The 22,382-nt window shown below is 46.8% G+C and overlaps 1 protein-coding gene across 3 annotated transcripts in view; it reads right to left on the bottom strand.

Moving 5' to 3' along the window:
* DROSHA (drosha ribonuclease III) overlaps window positions 1-22,382 on the bottom strand; it is a 276,733-nt gene that overhangs the window by 230,187 nt on the left and 24,164 nt on the right. For all 3 annotated transcript variants that reach the window (XM_077269726.1, XM_077269724.1, XM_077269725.1), the window contains exons 6-8: window positions 7,973-8,124; window positions 2,269-2,349; window positions 235-321 (exon numbers count right to left, since the gene is read on the bottom strand). In XM_077269726.1, the coding sequence (XP_077125841.1) occupies window positions 235-321; window positions 2,269-2,349; window positions 7,973-8,124 (320 nt within the window). The remainder of the gene's footprint in view (window positions 1-234; window positions 322-2,268; window positions 2,350-7,972; window positions 8,125-22,382) is intronic.

A 22,382-nucleotide genomic window follows, 5' to 3' on the forward strand; every position in this document is an offset into this window, starting at 1 on the left:
ACCTGTGGCGTGGATTTTAAATCCACAGAAAGTCAATTTAATGTATGTTGCAAATCACACTGCAGATTTCACCCTTGGTAACGCACAGGAGGAGACTCGCATCAAAAACCGTGACAAATCCACATGGGAAAATCAGCAGCGGAAAATTTGTATGTATGACTGTACCCAGACACAAGTGTAGAAACATACTAAGAACGGAATGGTTTCCGAACTAACAACTTTGGAAATACTTACTAAGAAGTTTGTCGGTGGAGACACTGTAATCCTGTAGTGGAAGAGACGTCCTGCGTTGTTTGTCATAGGACGGCATGATTTCATTGACTGCCAGAAACAACAAGGGGAAGCAGAACACGCCGTTATTTCTCAAGAATACCAAGGACAAGGCATAATCTGCCTTTAGTGAGTCTTTGAATAACATTTCTGTACTTTAAAGTCTTAAGCCTGTATACAAAAATATGATAATCAGCAGCGCACCTCCTCTTAATTCCCTTCTAAGATCTTAAGGCACTTGGGACACTTTTTTTTTTTTTTTTTATAACCGGGGGTTTGGATTAAAACCGCAGTAAAATAGATGGCGGCAGCTTGTTGCCATGGAAAGCTCTGCTATAATATGTCACTCTCCTACAGCTAGAGGGGTCATTATTACCAATGTCTTACCGCTCACAGACATGTACCAAGGTGCATCTGATACTGAAAAATCTGGGGTTTGGCTAGGAGAATTATTTTTCCCCACAATGTTTCCAAACGATTCACATTAGCTTTACGGATTTACATATTTATCAGCATATTTTCATGCTCAAGCTGCCATTGATGTTTCATGCCTCCAATGTAAATGTATTGCTTATTAAATAGTGAAATATTCATTGTGCCTGTGCAGAAAACAGCCACCAAGTTCCTGCAAAAGCCCTGTCTGTATGATGAGAACGCACACAGGCGTTAACACGGAAGATGAGGGGTTTTCCCCCTAAAAGTAGCTTTTCATGTATGAAAAGAGAGGAGACAGAAGATGTACTGGGCCAGTGAGTTACTGAAAGTGCATGGGATCCAGGAATTGAGAGAATAGCGGTTTCTAGTCTCTTCAGCATATTTCAAGCACCTACTTACGAGGCAAGCAAGGCACTTGTTCGCTTCCCTGCAAAGGACCTGACTGACCTAGAATTAGGAGGAGAGAGAACACGGATTGCGGAGAAGCTGTCCTCTACATGTCATGGTGGGATGTCCTACTATCCAAGGTTGGTTTTGTTTTGTTTTTTAAAACCGGAACCAGTCAGTTTCATGCTCCAAAACTATGGGCAGCATGGATCAGAACTGTACGATTACAGCCAGGTATGGCTTTCTCTGAAAACCGGCGGCTTCGGAGAAACGTTTGAAAAGCCAGCAGGGGACCACAGGAAGATGCCTCAGTAGTCCGTTGCAATCCCCAACTGATTGACAGTAGGGATAAGCAGACCCCTGGATGGTCGGGTCCATCATGTTCGACCAAACCTGGTTCGGGTACCAAAACCCTACCCGAACCCCACAGTAGTCAATGGGGATCTGAACTTTGGTGCTGTAAAATAAGTCGTAGTAAGGGCAAGGGTGCTGTCAAAGGAAGCCGAGTACCCCCATAGTCTCTATGAATATCTCTTCCGGGAGAAGTGTTCAGAATTCAGCACCGGACACTACATGTCCGGTACTAACCCTGAGCTTTACATTAGGGGTCGCTCATCCCTGTCAGGTCTCACCCATTGTGTGTGCACATAGGGAAAGATCTCTCGATCAACTAGAGCGTGGAAAGAAGCCGGTTGGGGACAGCACTGGACTAATTAATTTGCTTTGCTATAGTCCCCCGCCGACTTTTTAAACTATGTTTTCTCTGAACTAAAATGCTGCGGAGTTTGTGCAGCCAGGCTCCAGCCAAGCAGCAGGAATCGAAGAATGGGTTCCATTTAATTTGCAAATGGATTTTGTACAGAAAACATAATTTTATAAGAGTGCCTCTGTCATGTTATAAAGAATGTCTTTGCCAAGCTGCCATCTGGATCCGGTTTCTCCAACGCATTCCTCAACAGATCCTTTTTCTTGAGCCTACAACCCAATAAAATGATACCAGATCCGTATCCTATAGCACCCTGCTGCACCTTCCTGTAGGACGGACATCATTACAGGACAATTCAACAGGAGAAAAAAACTCCGATGTGAACCGAAATACAAGTGCTAGACTACAGAAATAACCTCGGACGGAATTAGTACAGCTGAACAAATCAAATCCAAGTGGAAGTCACTTGCCTCTTCTCCTGGATAAATGCTGTGCCGGATTCCAGTCCGTCTGGCCTTAATGCTGCACTTACACAGGGGTCCAACATTCATCTGATAAAACACAGAGAATTTACAGTCAAAATATCCTTTCACTCTTACTAATAAAACAAATAGAATAAATAATAATAACTGATAAATATTACTTATTTCACTCCTCTTCAGTTATATAGCGCCATTTCAAAACACCTTACAGACATCATCATCATCACTGTCCCCATTGGGGCTCACAGTCTGCATTCCCCATCAGTATGATGTCTTTGGAGGGTGGGAGGAAACCCAAGCAAACACGGGGAGAACATACAAACTCCACAGTGCTAACCACTGAGCCACTGTACATTTTACTTCACTGATCTGACTTCCTCTTGTACAAAACTTATTAAACTCCCACCATGTCTCATGGGAATAAGCACTTTTACTCATACAGCACTTTGGGGACATTCAGTGAGTAGGTGGGGAAAGTATGCCATCTTCTGAGCATTAGGCCAGGGCTAGAGCACTTTTGCCCACCAGTTATACCAAGCTGCGTAGCTTATAACAATGGCACAGCACTATGGCGCTACAGCCACATGTTGAGCCATCGTATCCCCCCACTTAGTGCACCGTTATGACTAAAAGGTAAAAAGGGAAAGAGAAAATTCATGACAAAGATGTTACGTATAAATCAAGCTGTGCGACTGTCAGGCAGGAGGCGAAATAATGGCGATAGTCCCATTTCACAAGAATACAATTAGTACAACGCTGGGTTCAACTCTTTTTGGCGTTAGATCAAAAGGAAAGTTACAGAAGAGATGTTTTAACAAAAATAAAAACCAATAAACGTGTGGAAAGTAGAGCTCGCCCGGCGGCCATTTCTGGATGCTGTGCCCTCTTACTTGACAGAATCTATGGCGCCTGTAAGATTAGCTGGTCTGGTATAGCATCATTGTGACGGCACTCATGGCAGCTAACCAAAAGAAGAATGGCGGATCATGACGTTCGTGAAGGCGGCTCTCAGGGCTCTGAGGTGCCCGCTGGGCTTTTCACTCTCACCAGTGGAACGCCTTATATTGGGTGACACTGGTCATCTATCAGGTGGTTTTTTTCCTCCCCAAACTACCACCATTACATATTGCTCTGCACCATTACTACCTAAAGCAGCGCCTCATCAGTAGCCAATCGTCTTTGTAGAGGGGATATGTCAGTCAAGCCAGAGCAGGGAGGACTAGGGGGCAGCCATCTTTACTTCTCAGCATGGAGTCTCCACCTACTTGACTGCATTCGATAAGTCAGTGTAAGGGTATTAGAAAGTAATGGCGCAGAACGGTATGTACAATATAGCAGTGGTGGCTCTAAGGGGGCAAAAACACCAGACATGTTCCTAACTAGGATTTAAGAAAAGTATACATAAAGTATATGCTTATATCAATAAAAACAGCAGTTAGCTATATCCTGACCCCACAGCTGTACACTTAATATCCATGGCTAGAAATAGGAATTAAATTGACGCCATGGATTCACCCTTCCAAATGACAGTGGCAAAAAACTTCTAGAGAAACCATACAGGTTAACGTTGAAAATCACAGACTCCTCTATTCCTACACAATGTGAAGTCATACACCGCAAAAAGGAAAAGCTATCCCCTCCCTGAGCTGCACACAATCCATTAGCAGGAGATCTGAGACCGCCATCAGTGACTTGCTCTGCCCCTGTGATGGGCATCATGGCTCCAATCCCTGAGCCACGCACATCATCCCACTAATGCATCACCCTGGAAAGGTGCTGGGAACCTGCAGCTTTTCCTACTATCCCCACAGCTATTGACAGGTGGACGGTGACATTAGTAATACCGCGCTGATATCTCATTATGAAGATTTGCTCTGATTTCACATCTTCTTCTCTTTCCCTCAGTTTAAATACCAAAGATGGTCCAGTGCCTGACCGCATGTATGACACCACCAAGAGCAAACACAGCTAAGCCTTGAAAATTAGTAGTCCATAAACCAACAGTAGAACACATATCATAATGAAAAATAAAAAAAAATAAAAAACATGTATGTATTATTTTTATACTTCTTTAATATGCTTTAAAGGGCATCTGTCACCAGGTTTTTATCATCTAATCTGAAAGCAGCAAAACAGAGACATATACCCTGATTCCAGTGATGTATCACTTTATTGATAGTTGTAGTTTTAATAAAATCACTTTGCTATCATCAAGAAATTATCCCCAGAGGACTAGGAAACCTGCTGCCATGTAGTCCTCCATATTCATGAGCCATGTATAAACCCGCCCCAGTACTGATCGTCAGCTTTCAGCCTATGCACAGCGTACACAGTCTGTGAAGCAGGGTTATACAGAGCTCAACATTCAGATAACTGCTAGATATGCAGCAGAGAAAACAAGCGATTTTATCAAAGCTGCAGCAAGCAGCCCAATAAGTGACACATTGCTTGAATCAAAGTCTCTGTCCCTACATCATGCTGAACTTTGATGGAGTAGAAAAACCTTGGTGACAGCTTTCCTTTAACTATGCTAGATGCCCCAATCATCAGGTAACCTCTAGTGTTGATCGAATAGCTTTGGATAAGAGCATATCCTTATAGCTATAGCGCTTACCTAATAGCTGCCTCGGTAAGGCTACGTTCACATTTGCGTTGTGTGCCGCAGCGTCGGCGCCGCAACGCACAACGCAAACAAAAACGCAGCAAAACGCATGCACAACGCTACGTTTTGTGCCGCATGCGTCCTTTTTTTGATTGATTTTGGACGCAGCAAAAATGCAACTTGCTGCGTCCTCTGCGCCCGGACGCGGGCGCCGCAGGGACGCATGCGGCGCACAACGCAAGTGCGACGCATGTCCATGCGCCCCCAAGTTAAATATAGGGGCGCATGCGGCGACGCTGCGGCGCAGACCGCAAATGTGAACGTAGCCTTAGGCAGGCTTCACACTAGCGATCGGCAGGGCTGCGGACGGCAGCCTTCTTCCTGTTAAGCCCCGCCCACTGCTGCACTTCTTCCTTCAGCTCCGCCTACGTCTGCATGCGTCCCACATCTTTAACATTGGGTGCGCAGGCCATGCGGATGCCTTCGCATGCGTCGTTTTGACGCTGCGCCGACCGCAACAAAATGCAACATGTTGCGTTCGACGCAGGTCAGCGCAGCGTCAAAATGACACATGCAGAGGCATCCGCATGGCCTGCGCACCCAATGTTAAAGATGTGGGACGCATGCAGACGTAGGCGGAGCTGAAGGAAGAGGTGCAGGAGTGGGCGGGGCTTAACGGAGGAACTACGCACCCCTCCATAAAACTATGTGCACACGTAAGAAAAGAGGTGCAGAATTTTCTGCACAAAATCTGCATCTCCTGGCAGAATCCGCAGCTGCGTTTTTTTATGCAGATTTTATTTCTATAATGGAGGGGTGCAGAAACGCTGCAGAACTGCACAAAAGAAGTGACATGCACTTCTTTGAAATCTGCAGCGTGTGCACATACCCTAAATGTGAAACCAGCCTAACCTGGATACCTGCCGATAATCAGCTGTTCGGTGCCACAGCTGCATGTGTCGCGGCTCTGTGATAGTCACAGTGCATGCATGGAGAGCCTGTTTGTCGTGATTATCCAAAGCTATTTGATCAAACCTAGTAACCTCTATTGTCATGAGCATGGTCTGCTTCACTTCAGGTTTCGTGATTGAAATAGGGAATGTTCTCTTATGTCACTAGCCAATTTGATGTTGATTACCTATTTTATGTCATTAATATCATGAGACTGGAACACCCCTTTAAACTTCTTCATGACATGCGCTGTACATGTACGGCGCATGTTATCTCTCCCTGTGATGCGGGCTCCGGCGCTGAGCCCACATCTTTCCCGGCACATGTTAGCTGTTTTGAACATCTGACATGTGCCCCTAACAGCCGCAGGTGGAATCGCGATCCACCTGCGACTGTTAACCTGTTAAATGCTGCTGTCAATCTCTGACCTGACAGTGGCATTTAATGTGATGGCGCCAGAAGCATGTCACTAGTCCCGTGTCACATGACCACGGGTCGCCGATGGGTTGGCATGACAACCTGGGGTCTGCAGAAGACCCCTGTGGTTGTCATTGCTGGATTGCTATGAGCGCTGCCCAGCGGTCGGATCTCATAGCAAGAGAGCATTCCTGCTACACACAGGCGATGATCTGGTCATCGCCTGTGTGTGGCAGAGACAATCAGAAGATCGCAACTTCTAGTCTCCCATGGAGAATACTGAAGCAAGTGAAAAGTAAAAAAAAAAAAAACAAAGTTTTTAAAAATATATAAAAAATATAAAAGTTCAAATCATCCCCCTTTCGCCCCATTCAAAATAAAATAATAATAAAAAAAATACACATATTTGATATCGCCGTGCTCAGAATCGCCTGATCTATCAAGATATAAAAAGAATTAATCCAATCAATAAACAGTATAGCGGAAAAAAAAAGTAAATACGCCATAATTACGTTTTTTTAGTAGCAGCAACATTGCATTAAAATGCAATAACAGGCGATCAAAATATTTTATCTGCACCAAAATGGTATCCTAAAATACGTCAGCTCGGTGTACAAAAAATAAGCCCTCACCAGACCCGAGATCACGAAAAATGAAGACGCTACGGGTATCGGAAAACGGCTCAATTTTTTTTTATTTTTTAGCAATCTTTGGATTTTTTTTCACCACTTAAATAAAAAAGAACCTAGATATGTTTAGTATTTACAAACTTGTAATGACCTGGAGAATCATAATGACAGGTCAGTTTTAGCATTTGTTGAACATGATAAAAAGAAAAAAAAACAGTTGTGGAATTGCTCTTTTTTTGCAACTACAACAGCGATATGAATGCAGACTTCTGTATTCCGAATTTGTGTTATGTATCGTACTAAGTTTCTATGTAATTCCCAGCTCATCCGGCACGCGCCACTTCTCCTACACTAGCCCTGCATTAGAGCTAATAATCAAAAACCCTCGGTGCGATTTACAATCCCTTTTACAAAGGCACATGGTGAACATGAGATTTTAGACGCCGGACTAGTCTCGGGAAAGGGATGGTCCGTTAAGCTAGTCTTGCCTCATTACTGCAGGTTTAGGCAGGGGCTGCACACTTACAGGAAGAATGTTCATTAGGTGTCGTTGCTGCATCGCAGTACATTACAAGTGAAGGGGTCGCATTGCAATATGGAGGTACTGCGACAAGGAGGTTGTAAGGTGTCCAGCTGCATTGGGGTTTATTCTAATTGCTTGTTGAAGCACCCTTGGGGACAGTCAGGAAACCCCATAGGTTCCCATTAAATCAGATCTAAAAATAATTAAAAAGTTGATCTTACTAAGGATGTGTATGTCATACAACACGAGTCTGCATCTTCCCTGATTTCCTCCTCTCCGGCTGTGACTACCTACCGGAATGTATGGAATCGGTCACACTCCATAGAGGCGCAGACAGCCGATAAACTGCCATTAATTTCTGATGAAAACTGAGGTTAACGTTAAAAGTCGGCTAATAAGTTTTCCCCAGCTGAACTTATGGAGCGAGGAATGGATAATAGTTCTTACTACAACTGTCTTATTGTAACATCACTTCAGTAAACGCCTTGACCTTTTCACAAGACATTTCTGCATTTTATTTCTCGCTTATCCAAAGCCTTGAGATGCCTCCAACATAACAAATGAACAGACCTGGCCGGGGTCGTTATACCAGAGCTCTTCATGAAGACGGTCGGGATGAGCCTTCTTTCTCTTGATTTCCGCAATCACATCAAAGACCTCGGAATCGGAGCTGCTGGAGCAGCTATCATCCTCTGTATCACAGTCAGAGTCGCTGGAGCTCTCTGTCAATAGAAAGGAAGGCGCGAGTCACATCGAGAAGAAAGCCGCGACTTTACTACATCCTCACAGAACCGGGCAAACAAATCTAATTCAATGCAGTAACCATGGCGATCAGACGGCTTTTCATTATAGATCATATACTTTCTATGTCGTCTCAGTGACAGCGATGACTAAATAAAGAGCGCTCATTTTCCCTTTCATTTACTTACACTGTATGGCCAGCGCAATCCTCTTCTTGTTCTTGCCTGTATTTGTGAAAGACCTTTAGATGTCAGAAATCCAGGCAATTATAGCCGGATCGCATGACAAAGACACAAATCTCAGGTCATTTTCATCCACCAGTCTGGAGAGAAGTGGTGGCTGGCAGCAGCATGGCAATATTACGCTGGGATTTTAGCTGGACCCCACATGCAATTTTACTAATATTAAACTGTAACAATAAGATAACAGAAGTTACAGAGATAAAAGTAAAAAGAATAAGCAGGGACCAACTGTGCCATATCAGAGGCCGGCCTGATGTTCCAGGAAAAATGCCGGAAAAAAGTTTTTAGTCTTTCGTTCTTTTTTTTTTTAATGTTATTTTGTTCTCAGACCTAGGACTCATACCGAAATGCCACCCATAGGTACTTGGGCAATGCTGGCGGGAGTAGATACAGGCTTGCTTATTCATAAAAAAACATTACTTATTCACTTTCTAAAAAATTAAGAATCCTATTTCTACAATCAGGGAGGAAAAGAAATCTGAAAATCCTGCTAAGTATAAGCCAAAAGTCTACAAACAAGTTGTGCTGTCACCCTCCTGTCACTTCTGACTCCTACATAGCAGCGGTCGGCCCTCATGATATTATCATGCTATTAAACTCTTGGAATTTTAGAACCTTTTTTTTTTATTATTTCCATAACTCTACATTGTGCTGGTCCTCCCAAAAATATAGGAATAAATTGACAATTGGGTGGTACATCCTTCTTGCTAAGAGGTGGATCTCCATAGCTCCACTGATCGGACAACGTCGACTGAGCTGGGACACAAATTTCTAGGTGGAATCAAAGATGAACAGATCAAATCAAAGTTCTAAAAACTGTGCTCCAGAATTGTTACATCATGGGAACTAATTACTTCAATTGCTGCTGTCCCCGATTCTGGAATAGTTTTCCTTCTTTTCTGTGCCCCTCCACTGCAAAACTATGCGCCCAGTAATAAGAGTACATCCTCCCTCATATATACTGTCATCAGTACAGCTGCCACCATGAACTATTAGATCTATACTTACCACTTACCCTATACTTTCGGCACACGCATATATGTATTTTTGTTCTTGTAGTACATATAACAGTATGTATATATATATATATATATATATATATATATATATATATATATATATATATATATACACATATACACATACACACACACGCAGACCTACGAATTCCCCAGCGCGTGCACTGTGTGCTGCTGGGATTCACTGGCCTCTGACCCGGAACCGAAGGGTATGTCTGCATTATCCATATTCCTGGCCAATGGGTGTGGCCTTGCTTCCATAAAATTGTATGGAGCAAGGCCGCACCCTCTAGTCGGCCGCACCCACTGGACAGCCGCGGCCTTGCTTAATACAAGTGCATGGTAGAGAGGCCACACCCATTAGATGGTCTCTGGCCAGGAGTATGTATAACGCATACATTCCCTCCGGTCCCAGCTCAGAAACTGTTGAATACGTGCGCTGGTTGGATTCAGAAGTCTGCACACTTATAAATTTGGATAGGACAACCCCTGAAAACCAACCATGCGTTCTATTTGGGAGTTTGCTTTTTCTCCTCTGTGACAAAAAGTTCAATGGTATGTGCCCAAAGGGAACATCTGCTTCTTAATTTCCAGAGGGCATACATTCAGAATGACGGGGCACAGAAGACCTGTTCCAGAAACAATGGAACAGCAGCTATTGGAGGAGCTACACAGTTTAAATACTGTATAAAAAATCCAGGGAAAGGTTCTCTTTAAAAAAAACTGTATCCAAACTGAAATTGTGCGTCCAGCCATAAGGCATGCTCCTGAATCTGCAATATATAGGGCATGTCATTACAGGATTGTCATGGTTCAGATCAGATCACACCAGATTTCACCTAAATAATAAAAACTGATATTATAACATCAGTCATACACCAAGAGACAGTCAGCAGTCTTAATGCTGAATCTTAATGCCGCCACTTAAATGGGAAAAAAAAGAAAGAAAAATGTAAGTGCAGAAAGCTCAGAAAAATTGCACCCTTTGAAAAGTCATTAATTCTGATGAACTTTGCAGCTAAGAGATCACTATTCATATCCTTTATGGATGTTTTCTAGTACAACACATTGCTGCTTGCGTTTAATGAGCTAGGAATAAGGGATAGATCAGGTTCACTGCAGGACAGGTATTTAATCTTTGTGGTGGACAGGAATAATGAGCTAGTTTTCGGTAAGGGAAGCGGGGAGTTTTGAAGAGCATCTTTCCATTTAAATGGATGATATCCATCATAATTGAAGTTTTGATAAAAGCTAACTAGTTACATGAATTTCCCAAGGAGTACTTTAAGTCTACTTGTGGTCCTTGTAAGATATTAAAGGTTATTGCCATCTTAAGAAGTAGTCATCAATCCACTGCATAGATGATACCTTGCAGATCAGCGTCCCCACAGATTCCCAAACAAGCTCTTTCAATTCTTCTCCTGAGGAATGTAGGGATCTAGGGTCAGATCCAGTTAGTGCTTTTACACACATTTCCGGAGCAGAATTTACACGGCCATGTTGTGTGATAGAGGGAGGAAAGAAAGGCAGGCGAAGGGGTTCAGAAAGGTAGAGAAAGAAGATTATTCACAGCTTTTATCCCTGGAGTGCTAATCGTGTAGGTCCAGAAGCATGCAGGCAATACTCAGCTCTCCAGTCTTCAGGAGTGCATAACACCACTGTATTGCTGACAAATGCAATTATTAGAGGGATCTGTCAGCAGGTTTTTACGATGTAATCTGAGGACAGCATGAGAATAGAATGCAGAAAGGTGTGGGCGGGGTTAGCTTTCTCAGCTCTGCTGCATTCCTAAATCTAAAAGCTCTGATTGTGTCAGAACAGCTGCACCCAGTAATCTTAGGCCGTTTCACACTTGCGTTTGTAGCAGCTGCAGACTTCCTCCGTGAAGCCCCGCCCTCCGCCGCTAGCTCCGCCTATTTCTGCATGCGGCCTGTGTACCTATATTTAACATTCGGTACGCAGGTCGTGCTGCAGTATGCGGATGCTTCCGCATGCGTCGTTTTGACGATGTGGAGACCAGCGTAGGACGCAGCTTGTAGCAATTTTTTTTTTCCGTATCGTCAAAACGACGCATGCGGAAGCATCCGCATACTGCGGCACAACCTGCGTGCCTAATGTTAAATATAGGTACACAGGCCGCATGCCGGCCGCATGCAGAAATAGGCGGAGCTAGTGGCGGAGGGTGGGGCTTCACGGAGGAAGTCCGCAGCCCTCCGCAGCTGCTACAAACGCAAGTGTGAAAGTAGCCTAAGTGATACATTGTTGCATTCAACTTCTCTGTCTACATTACGCTGCTCTCAGATGAGGTAGCAAAAACCTGCTAACAGATTCCCTCTGGCATGAACTGTGCCTTTATTGCATACACAATATATGAGCAAAAATGACTGGGAAGAGTCAACATGGTGTACTGACTTCTTTATTAAAAAAGGAGATTTTTGTGTACTCACCGTAAAATCTTTTTCTCCGAGCCAATCATTGGGGGACACAGGACCATGGGTGTTATGCTGCTGCCACTAGGAGGACACTAAGTAAACACAGAAAGAATAGCTCCTCCCCTGCAGTATACACCCTCCTGCTGGCTCTCAGTGAACCAATTCGGTAACAAAGCAGTAGGAGCTTAATATTTAACAAGGATGAACTATGTCAAAACTAAGTTAACTCAAAACAAAACCAAAGCCAATAGGCTAACAGGGTGGGTGCTGTGTCCCCCAATGATTGGCTCGGAGAAAAAGATTTTACGGTGAGTACACAAAAATCTCCTTTTCTCCTACGCCTCATTGGGTGACACAGGACCATGGGACGTCCTAAAGCACTCCCTGGGTGGGAAACAATTAACTGCAATTGCTAATTGTACCCACAAGTTAAAGATGCGGCACGGCCGCCTGCAAAATTCATCTGCCGACGGTCGCATCTGCCGAGGCCTGAGAGTGAATATGGTAATGTTTTGTAAAGGTATGCAGGCTGGACCAAGTCGCAGCTTTACAAACTTGTGCTGCCGAAGCTTGGTGCCTGATGGCCCAAGACGCGCCCACTGACCGAGTGGAGTGAGCCTTAAAAGGCACCTGTCACCCCGTTTTTTCCGAATGAGATAAAAATACTGTTAAATAGGGCCTGAGCTGTGCATTACAACAGTGTATTTTGTGGACCCCGATTCCCCACCTATGCTACCAAAATACGTTACCAAAGTAGCCGTTTTCGCCTGTCAATCAGGCTGGTCTGGTCAAAAGGGCGTGGTGTCTTCCCCCAGATCTTGCTTAGTTTTCCGTTGGTGGCGTAGTGGTTTGCGCATGCCCAAGGTCCCGAATCCACTGCACAGCGGAGTTAAAAGAGCGTGATGTGCACTATTTCATTGGTGATCGGTGGGGGCGGCCATCTTCCTTTGGCCGCGCGTGCGCAGAAGCGGCGCTCTGCTGGCCTGCGACTTCAGGAAAATGGCCGCGGGATGCCGCGCGTGCGCAGATGGAGATCGCGGCGGCCATTTTCCTGAAGCCGAGATGCGAACTCTGCTTAAGGAAAATGGCCGCCGCGATCTCCATCTGCGCACGCGCGGCATCCCGCGGCCATTTTCCTGAAGCCGCGGCCAGCAGAGCGTCGCTTCTGCGCACGCGCGACCAAAGGAAGATGGCCGCCCCCACCGATCACCAATGAAATAGTGCACATCACGCTCTTTTAACTCCGCTGTGCAGTGGATTCGGGACCTTGGGCATGCACAAACCACTACGCCACCAACGGAAAACTAAGCAAGATCTGGGGGAAGACACCACGCCCTTTTGACCAGACCAGCCTGATTGACAGGCGAAAACGGCTACTTTGGTAACGTATTTTGGCAGCATAGGTGGGGAATCGGGGTCCACAAAATACACTGTTGTAACGCACAGCTCAGGCCCTATTTAACAGTATTTTTATCTCATACTGAAAAAACGGGGTGACAGGTGCCCTTTAATCCCTGCTGGGACAGGAAGACCTCTGACTCGGTAGGACTCTTGAATAGCCGAACAGATCCATTTGGCTATGGTCGCCTTGGAAGCGGGAAATCCTTTCCTCGGTTCTTCCGGGAGCACGAATAGGGCATCTGACCTGCGAAAAGACGCTGTCCGCGAGATGTATCTCCTAAGAGCTCTCACTAAATCCAGTGTGTGAAGGGCCTTCTCGATGCGATGGACTGGTGCCGGATAGAGTGGCAGTAAGACAATCTTCTCATTGAGATGAAAAGAGGATACAACTTTCGGTAGAAAAGACGGGGATGTCCTCAAAACCACCCTATCCTGATGAAAATTCAGGAACGGAACTTGAGAGGACAGAGCCGCCAGCTTGGACACTCGTCTAATAGAGGTGACCGCAACTAGAAAAGCAACTTTCCATGAAAGAAGAGACAGGGAAACCTCCTGTAGAGGTTCGAAAGGAGCCTGTTGCAAAACTCCGAGGACCAGATTAAGATCCCATGGTTCCAACGGTATCCTATAGGGGGGCGCCCGATGGGAGACTCCCTGAATAAACGTCTTGACCTGTAATCTGTTGGCAATCCTGCGTTGGAAGAGAACAGACAGGGCTGAGATCTGCCCCTTGAGAGAACTAAGGGCGAGACCCAAGTCCAAACCCGTTTGTAAGACCTGGAGAATGGAATGGATGGAAAAATGTAGAGGAGAACGTCCTCGGTCGCTACACCATGAAAAGGAAGTCTTCCAAGTGCGATGATAGATACGCATAGACGTAGGTTTTCTAGCGCTGATCATGGTAGCTATGGCTTCTGGAGAGAAACCTGCCTGGGTTAGGACCCAGGACTCAACGGCCATGCCGGCAAACACAGGGCCTCTGAGTTCTGTTGGCAAAAGGTGCCTTGAGATAGCGGATCTGCGCGATTCGGTAATCGCCAGGGAACGTCGGCAACTAGTTGAACTAGTTCCGCGTACCACGCCCGGCATGGCCAATCTGGCGCAATGAGGATTACCGGTACCCTCTCCGCTCTGATTTTCTTGATGACTCTCGGCAGGAGAGGAAGTGGGGGAAATATGTACGGAAGCTGAAAATGATGCCACGGGAGTACAAGAGCGTCTGCCCTGATGGCTGCCGGATCGTGGGACCGAGCCATGAAGTCTGGAACCTTGGAATTCAGCCGTGACTCCATCAGATCCATGTCCGGGGTTCCCCAACGACAGCAGATCTAGTGGAAGATCTCCGGATGGAGAGACCACTCCCCGTAGTCGAGGCATTGCCGACTGAGGAAGTCTGCCTCCCAATTGTCCACTCCCGGGATGTGAACCGCAGAGATCATTGAGCGGTTTTCCTCGGCCCATCGGAGGATGTGGCCTACCTCTGTCATGGCCGCCCTGCTGCGGGTTCCCCCTTGGCGGTTGATGTATGCCACTGCAGTGGCGTTGTCGGACTGAATCCTGATTGGGGCGACGTGCTAGGAAGGGATGGAACTGGAGAAGTGCCAGCCTGATCGCCCGGATTTCCAAGATGTTGATTGGAAGGCGTGATTCCTGGGGGGACCAGCAGCCCTGAGCAGTGTGATGAAGGAACACCGCTCCCCAGCCTAGAAGACTGGCGTCTGCCGTCACAACCAGCCAGTGTACTGGAAGAAAAGACTTCCCTTGACTCAGGGAGGATTTCAATGTCCACCACCTGAGAGACTGTCTGACTCGCTGGGGAAGGAGGAACCGACGGTCTAGGGAGAACGGGTTACTGTCAAGAACAGCCAGGAGGGCATGCTGTAGAGGACGGAGGTGTGTTATGATCTGGTGGTAGGATCACAAAACTGACCTGACCTGTAAACCAGAATATTAGGACAAGTTCTGGGGATGTGGAAGCTATACTGACCGCAATCCTGATCCTATCCACACACACTAAAGGCAGCCGTGGAGCGTTACCTAAAAACCTAGACGCCTCTTCACAGCCTGAGAAACTGGCTTCTCCTAGAGAGAAAGCAAAGACCTCACTTGCCTCAGAGAAATAACCCCAAAGTTTTAGACAGCCCCCCACAAATAATAACGGTGAGATAAAGGGAAAATACAAACGTAGAAATGAAACAGGTTTAGCAAATGAGGCCCGCTAACACTAGACAGACTGAAGATAGCTAGGAATCTGTGCGGTCAGTACAAAAACTATCAAAAACAAACCACGCAGAGAATACAAGAACCCCCATACCGACTCACGATGTGAGGGGCGCACTCTGCACCCCAGAACTAACCAGCAAGCGAAAAATCATATTAAAGCAAGCTGGACTGAACTCATCATATACTGAGAAACGTTTTCAAGGAAATAATGAGCAAAATGAACAAGCAAGACTTAGCTTCTCCAGTAGGAGACAGGTCACAAGGAAGATCCAGGAGTGATCAGAATTAGGACTGAATACAACGACAGCAGGCAACAAGTGAAGGTCCAGGTGAGTTAAATAGGAACAGCAAAGCAGAAAATGAAGCAGCTGAACCCAGCCACAGACCAGCCATATCGCTAAAGGCCACCAGAGGGAGCCCAAGAACAAACTCACACAGTACCACTCATGACCACAGGAGGGAGCCCGAGAACGGAATTCACAACAGTACCCCCCTCTTGAGGAGGGGTCACCGAACCCTCACCAGAGCTCCCAGGCCGATCCGAATGAAAGGCACGAACCAAATCGGCCGCATGGACATCGGAGGCGACAACCCAGGAATTATCCTCCTGACCATAGCCCTTCCATTTAACTAAGTACTGAAGCTTCCGTCTCGAAATACGAGAATCCAAGATCTTCTCCACCACATACTCCAACTCCCCCTCGACCAAGACCGGAGCAGGAGGATCAACAGAAGGGACCACAGGCACCACATATCTCCGCAACAATGACCTATGGAACACATTATGAATGGCAAACGATGTTGGGAGGTCCCAACGAAATGACACAGGGTTGAGGATTTCCAAAATCTTATAAGGACCGATGAAACAAGGCTTGAACTTAGGAGAGGAAACCTTCATCGGGACATAACGAGAAGACAACCATACCAAATCCCCCACACGAAGTCGGGGACCCACACAGCGACGGCGGTTAGCAAAGCGCTGAGCCTTCTCTTGGGACAACGTCAAATTGTCCACCACGTGGTTCCAAATCTGCTGCAACCTATCCACCACAGAATCCACCCCAGGACAGTCAGAGGGCTCAACCTGACCCGAGGAAAAACGAGGATGAAAACCAGAATTGCAAAAGAAAGGTGAAACCAAAGTAGCAGAACTAGCCCGATTATTGAGGGCGAACTCAGCCAATGGCAAAAAAGTCACCCAATCATCCTGATCAGCAGAAACAAAACATCTCAAATAAGTTTCCAAGGTCTGATTAGTTCGTTCGGTTTGGCCATTCGTCTGAGGATGGAAGGCCGACGAAAAAGACAATTCAATGCCCATCTTAGCACAAAAGGACCGCCAAAATCTGGACACAAACTGGGATCCTCTGTCAAACACAACGTTCTCCAGAATACCATGCAAACGAACCACATTCTGAAAAAACAGTGGCACCAAATCGGAGGAGGAAGGCAGCTTAGGCAAGCGCACCAAATGGACCATTTTAGAAAAACGATCACAAACCACCCAGATGACAGACATCCTCTGAGAGACAGGAAGATCCGAAATAAAATCCATGGAAATATGCGTCCAAGGCCTCTTCGGGACAGGCAAAGGCAAAAGCAATCCACTGGCACGAGAACAGCAAGGCTTGGCCCGAGCACAAATCCCACAGGACTGCACAAAGGAACGCACATCCCGCGACAAGGAAGGCCACCAAAAGGACCTCGCCACCAAATCCCTGGTACCAAAAATCCCAGGATGACCCGCCAACACCGAAGAATGAACCTCGGAAATAACTCTACTGGTCCATCTGTCCGGGACAAACAGCCTCTCCGGTGGATAACGGTCAGGTCTATTGGCCTGAAACTCCTGCAACACCCGTCGCAGATCAGGAGAGATGGCAGACAAAATCACCCCCTCTTTGAGGACACCAGCCGGTTCAGAAACTTCCGGGGAGTCAGGTACAAAACTCCTAGAAAGGGCATCAGCCTTCACGTTTTTCGAACCCGGAAGATATGAAACCACGAAATCGAAACGAGAGAAAAACAGCGACCATCGAGCCTGTCTAGGATTTAACCGTTTGGCAGACTCGAGATAAGTCAAATTCTTGTGATCCGTCAAGACCACCACACGATGCTTGGCTCCCTCAAGCCAATGTCGCCACTCCTCAAATGCCCACTTCATTGCCAACAACCCTCGATTACCAACATCATAATTCCGCTCGGCAGGCGCAGCATCAATTCCCTTTAGTGGGATAGGGAATTGTAAAGGCTCCAAGACAAAACCACAGCGCCTGGCAAATGACAAATCCATCAAATTCAGGGCAGCACCTGAATCCACAAAAGCCATAACTGAGTAGGATGACAGAGAGCAAATCAAATAACAGACAAAATGAATTTAGGTTGTACAGTACCAATGGTGACAGACCTGGCGAACCTTTTTGTGCGCTTAGAACACTCTGAGATAACATGAGCAGAATCACCACAGTAAAAGCACAACCCATTCTGACGTCTGTGATTTTGCCGTTCAATTCTGGTCAGAATCCTGTCACATTGCATAGGCTCAGGCTTCTGCTCAGAAAATACCGCCAGATGGTGCACAGGTTTGCGCTCCCGCAAACGCCGATCAATCTGAATGGCCAAAGACATTGACTCATTCAGACCCGCAGGCGTGGGGAACCCCACCATAACATCCTTAAGGGCTTCAGAAAGACCCTTTCTGAAAATCGCTGCCAGGGCGCACTCATTCCATTGAGTGAGCACAGACCACTTCCTAAACTTCTGACAGTAAACCTCTGCTTCATCCTGACCCTGAGAGAGAGCCAACAAAATCTTTTCTGCCTGGTCTACTAAATTAGGTTCCTCATAAAGCAATCCAAGCGCCAGAAAAAACGCATCCACATTTAGCAATGCAGGCTCTCCTGGCGCCAGAGAGAATGCCCAATCTTGAGGGTCACCACGTAACAAAGAAATTACAATTTTAACTTGCTGAACAGAGTCACCAGAGGAGCGAGGTCTCAGAGAAAGAAATAACTTGCAATTATTCTTAAAGTTCAAAAACCTAGATCTATCTCCGGAGAACAGCTCAGGAATTGGTATTTTAGGCTCTGACATAGGACTGCGGACTACATAATCCTGAATGCCCTGTACCCTTGCAGTGAGATGATGCACACTAGAAGACAGACTCTGAATGTCCATATCTGCAGCTGAATTCAGAACCACCCAGAGATTAAGGGGAAGAGAGAGGCTAAACACAGTGCAGAGGAAAAAAAAAAATGACCTCAGGACTTCTCTTCTGCTGCATTAACACTTTGTGGGCCTGCTGTACTGTTATGATCCGGTGGTAGGATCACAAAACTGACCTGACCTGTAAACCAGAATATTAGGACAAGTTCTGGGGATGTGGAAGCTATACTGACCGCAATCCTGATCCTATCCACACACACTAAAGGCAGCCGTTGAGCGTTACCTAAAAACCTAGACGCCTCTTCACAGCCTGAGAAACTGGCTTCTCCTAGAGAGAAAGCAAAGACCTCACTTGCCTCAGAGAAATAACCCCAAAGTTTTAGACAGCCCCCCACAAATAATAACGGTGAGATAAAGGGAAAATACAAACATAGAAATGAAACAGGTTTAGCAAATGAGGCCCGCTAACACTAGACAGACTGAAGATAGCTAGGAATCTGTGCGGTCAGTACAAAAACTATCAAAAACAAACCACGCAGAGAATACAAGAACCCCCATACCGACTCACGATGTGAGGGGCGCACTCTGCACCCCAGAACTAACCAGCAAGCGAAAAATCATATTAAAGCAAGCTGGACTGAACTCATCATATACTGAGAAACGTTTTCAAGGAAATAATGAGCAAAATGAACAAGCAAGACTTAGCTTCTCCAGTAGGAGACAGGTCACAAGGAAGATCCAGGAGTGATCAGAATCAGGACTGAATACAACGACAGCAGGCAACAAGTGAAGGTCCAGGTGAGTTAAATAGGATCAGCAAAGCAGAAAATGAAGCAGCTGAACCCAGCCACAGACCAGCCATATCGCTAAAGGCCACCAGAGGGAGCCCAAGAACAAACTCACACAGTACCACTCATGACCACAGGAGGGAGCCCGAGAACGGAATTCACAACAGAGGTGTAGTTGGCCAAATGGAACCGCCTCCATAGCTGCTACCATCCTGCCGAGGACTCTCATACTGAAGCGCAGAGAGTGAGAGCGAGGCTGAGAGAGCTTCTCGCTGTAAGACTGAGATCTTTTCCGGGGGGAGAAGAACTAACCCCCGGGACGAGTCGAGTATCATTCCTAGAAAGGAAATTCGCTGAGCCGGCACTGGGGAAGATTTTTTGAAGTTTATCTTCCAACCCAGGCGAGAAAGGGTATCTATTGTGATGGCCACGGCTTCCTTGCAGGAGCGGAAAGAGGGGCCTTTGATGAGGATATCGTCTAAATACGGGAGCGCCACCACTCTTCGGGTGTGGAGTATGGCCACGGCAGCCGCCATGACCTTGGTGAATGAATACCCTGGGAGCGGTGGCGAGGCCGAAGGGCAGAGCAACAAATTGGAAGTGATCTTCCTGAACTGCGAAGCGAAGAAACCTTTGGTAAGACAGTAAAATAGGAATGTGGACGTATGCGCCCTGGATGTCTATAGACGCCAGGAACTCGCCTTTTTCCATGGAGGCGATGACAGAACGAAGCGATTCCGTCCGGAACCGTCGCACTCTGACGAACTTGTTCAGCAGTTTTGGGTCCATTATGGGCCGTACTGTACCGTCCTTCTTTGGAACAATGAAGAGGCTTGAATAAAAACCTTGAAACCTTTCGCTTTGAGGGACAGAAATAATAACTTTGTCTTTTCTCAGAGAGCTTATAGCTTTGAAGAACTCTGATGCTTTTGCCCTGGGAGGAGAAGACAGGAAAAAAACGGTTTGGGAGACGAGATAAGAGATCTATCTTGTATCCGGAGGACACTAGATTGCGGACCCACCTCTCCATGAAGGGGAAGGCTTAAAAGAGGCCTGTGAACCTCTGTCTCCGCGTTTTGCCCGGCCGAAACCGGGAAATGTGGAAGTAGAGGACCAGTTTGAGTTGTAACGAAAAAAATCAGGACCGAGCCTGTGGTTGCAGGTTCCGAAAAGGCTGAGAGGGTCTCTGTTGTGGAAGAAATTTTACTCTTCTCTTCAGTGGCGGCAGAAATTAACTGGTCGAGCTTTTCGCCAAAAAGGCGACCGCTCTGATATGGGAGAGAAGTCAATGACTTTTTGGAAGTAGAATCCGCACACCAGTCCCTGAGCCATAAGGACCTCCGGATGGTGATGGCATTTGCTGCTGCTTGAGAAGCGCAGTCAGCGGCATCCAGGGACGCGGTCACTACAAAATCTCCAGCTCTGGCTATCTGAGTAGCGAGGTCTGCTATCTCGGGGGGGAAGAATTGGTATACAGTACTGCTGAAGACAAGACCTCAGCCCAGTGGGTCATAGCCTTAGCCACCCACATAGAGGCAAAAGATGGAAAGAGTGCGGCCGCTGAGGCTTCAAAAGCTGAACGCGCCATATTGTCGATCTGACGATCGGTTGGATTTTTAATAAAGGCGCCCTCCGAGGAGGATAAAACAGATTTCGTAGCCAGGCGCGATACCAGAGGATCTACCGGGCGAGATTGTGACCAATCTTTTCTTAGATCCTGGGCAAAGGGATATTAGGACTCCATGGGCTTCTGCCCTGTGAATCGTTTATCTGGACGGATCCTGTGAGATTCAACAATTTGCTTAAACTCGGGATGAGTGGCGAACACTCTGTGAGCTCGTTTGGTCCTCTTAAAGGACACCGCATGATCCGTTTTAGATAAGGGTTCCTCCTCAAGTCTGAAAGCCTTATTCACTGACTCAATTAGAGAGTCGAGAGTCTCCTGAACGTGATGAAATTCCTGATCTAGGGGCGTGTCAGAATCGTCCTCTGAAACAGGTTCTCTACTAGCCCCATGGAAGGGGAACGAGAAGTGGAGCTCTCAGAACCCGAAAACCGGTGATGGTCTGGGGATATGGCATGAGTCCTTTTCCTGGAAGAGTGAGAACTCCTTGGCAAGGTACGACCCCTGGAGTACGAGGGGTTCTGACCATCAGACGCGTCGTCCGTATTAGTGCCCTGGTTAGAGGAAGGGTCATGGAACGATTCAAACGCTATTGCCAGGGATGCCATAGACCGGGAAAGGGAGGTAGCCCACTCAGGGGGACTAGGCTCGCTGGGTTCAGTATCAGCAACAGGTGGTTCTTGAGGTGGTTCACAAGCTGTGCATAATGCAGTATTGTGACCCCGGGGTAATGATACCTTACAAGAGGTTCATGCAGTGAAAAATACAGTGTGGGTTTTCCCAGACTTTTTGTGAGGCTTTGGTTGAGACATAGTAAAGCCTGGAGGAAAGCGCTTACTAGCAGGGGAAGGGTTAAGCTATGTTTCTGAAGCTTACCCATGGTCCTGTGTCTTGAGTCTCCAGGGGTGGTCCGCAGTGTGATGCCACGGGAGTTATGCACAGGAATCGCTAATCCTGAAGGCTGTGATTGAAAATGTTGGAGCAGCGCTGCAGCATCAGCCCTGTGGGTGTACCAAGATGGCCGCCGAGATCAGGAAGTGAAAGTCTCTCTCAGGGAACGAGAAGCGCCAGAAAGAGTGGGCGGCGGTAACTGCCGGTGGGCGTGCCAAAAACTCCGGCCTGTATGAAAGGGAAAAGCCGGGGGCTAAATTTTAAACCTGCGGTTGCGGCCTGCAGCGCCGCGAACGCTATTAGCGCCATTTTTAAGCCACACTCTCTGAAGGAATTGCCGCACTGCAGACCACCCAAGGACCCGGGCTTTAAGGTGCGGACCTCCCATACCCCGGGGACCAGGACCCCCCAGCGCCTCGGCCCCCGCAGTGTACTCACGGTAGATGCGGTGGGC

The sequence above is a fragment of the Ranitomeya variabilis genome, chromosome 6 (genome assembly GCF_051348905.1).
Source record: "Ranitomeya variabilis isolate aRanVar5 chromosome 6, aRanVar5.hap1, whole genome shotgun sequence".
Lineage (NCBI taxonomy): Eukaryota > Metazoa > Chordata > Amphibia > Anura > Dendrobatidae > Ranitomeya > Ranitomeya variabilis.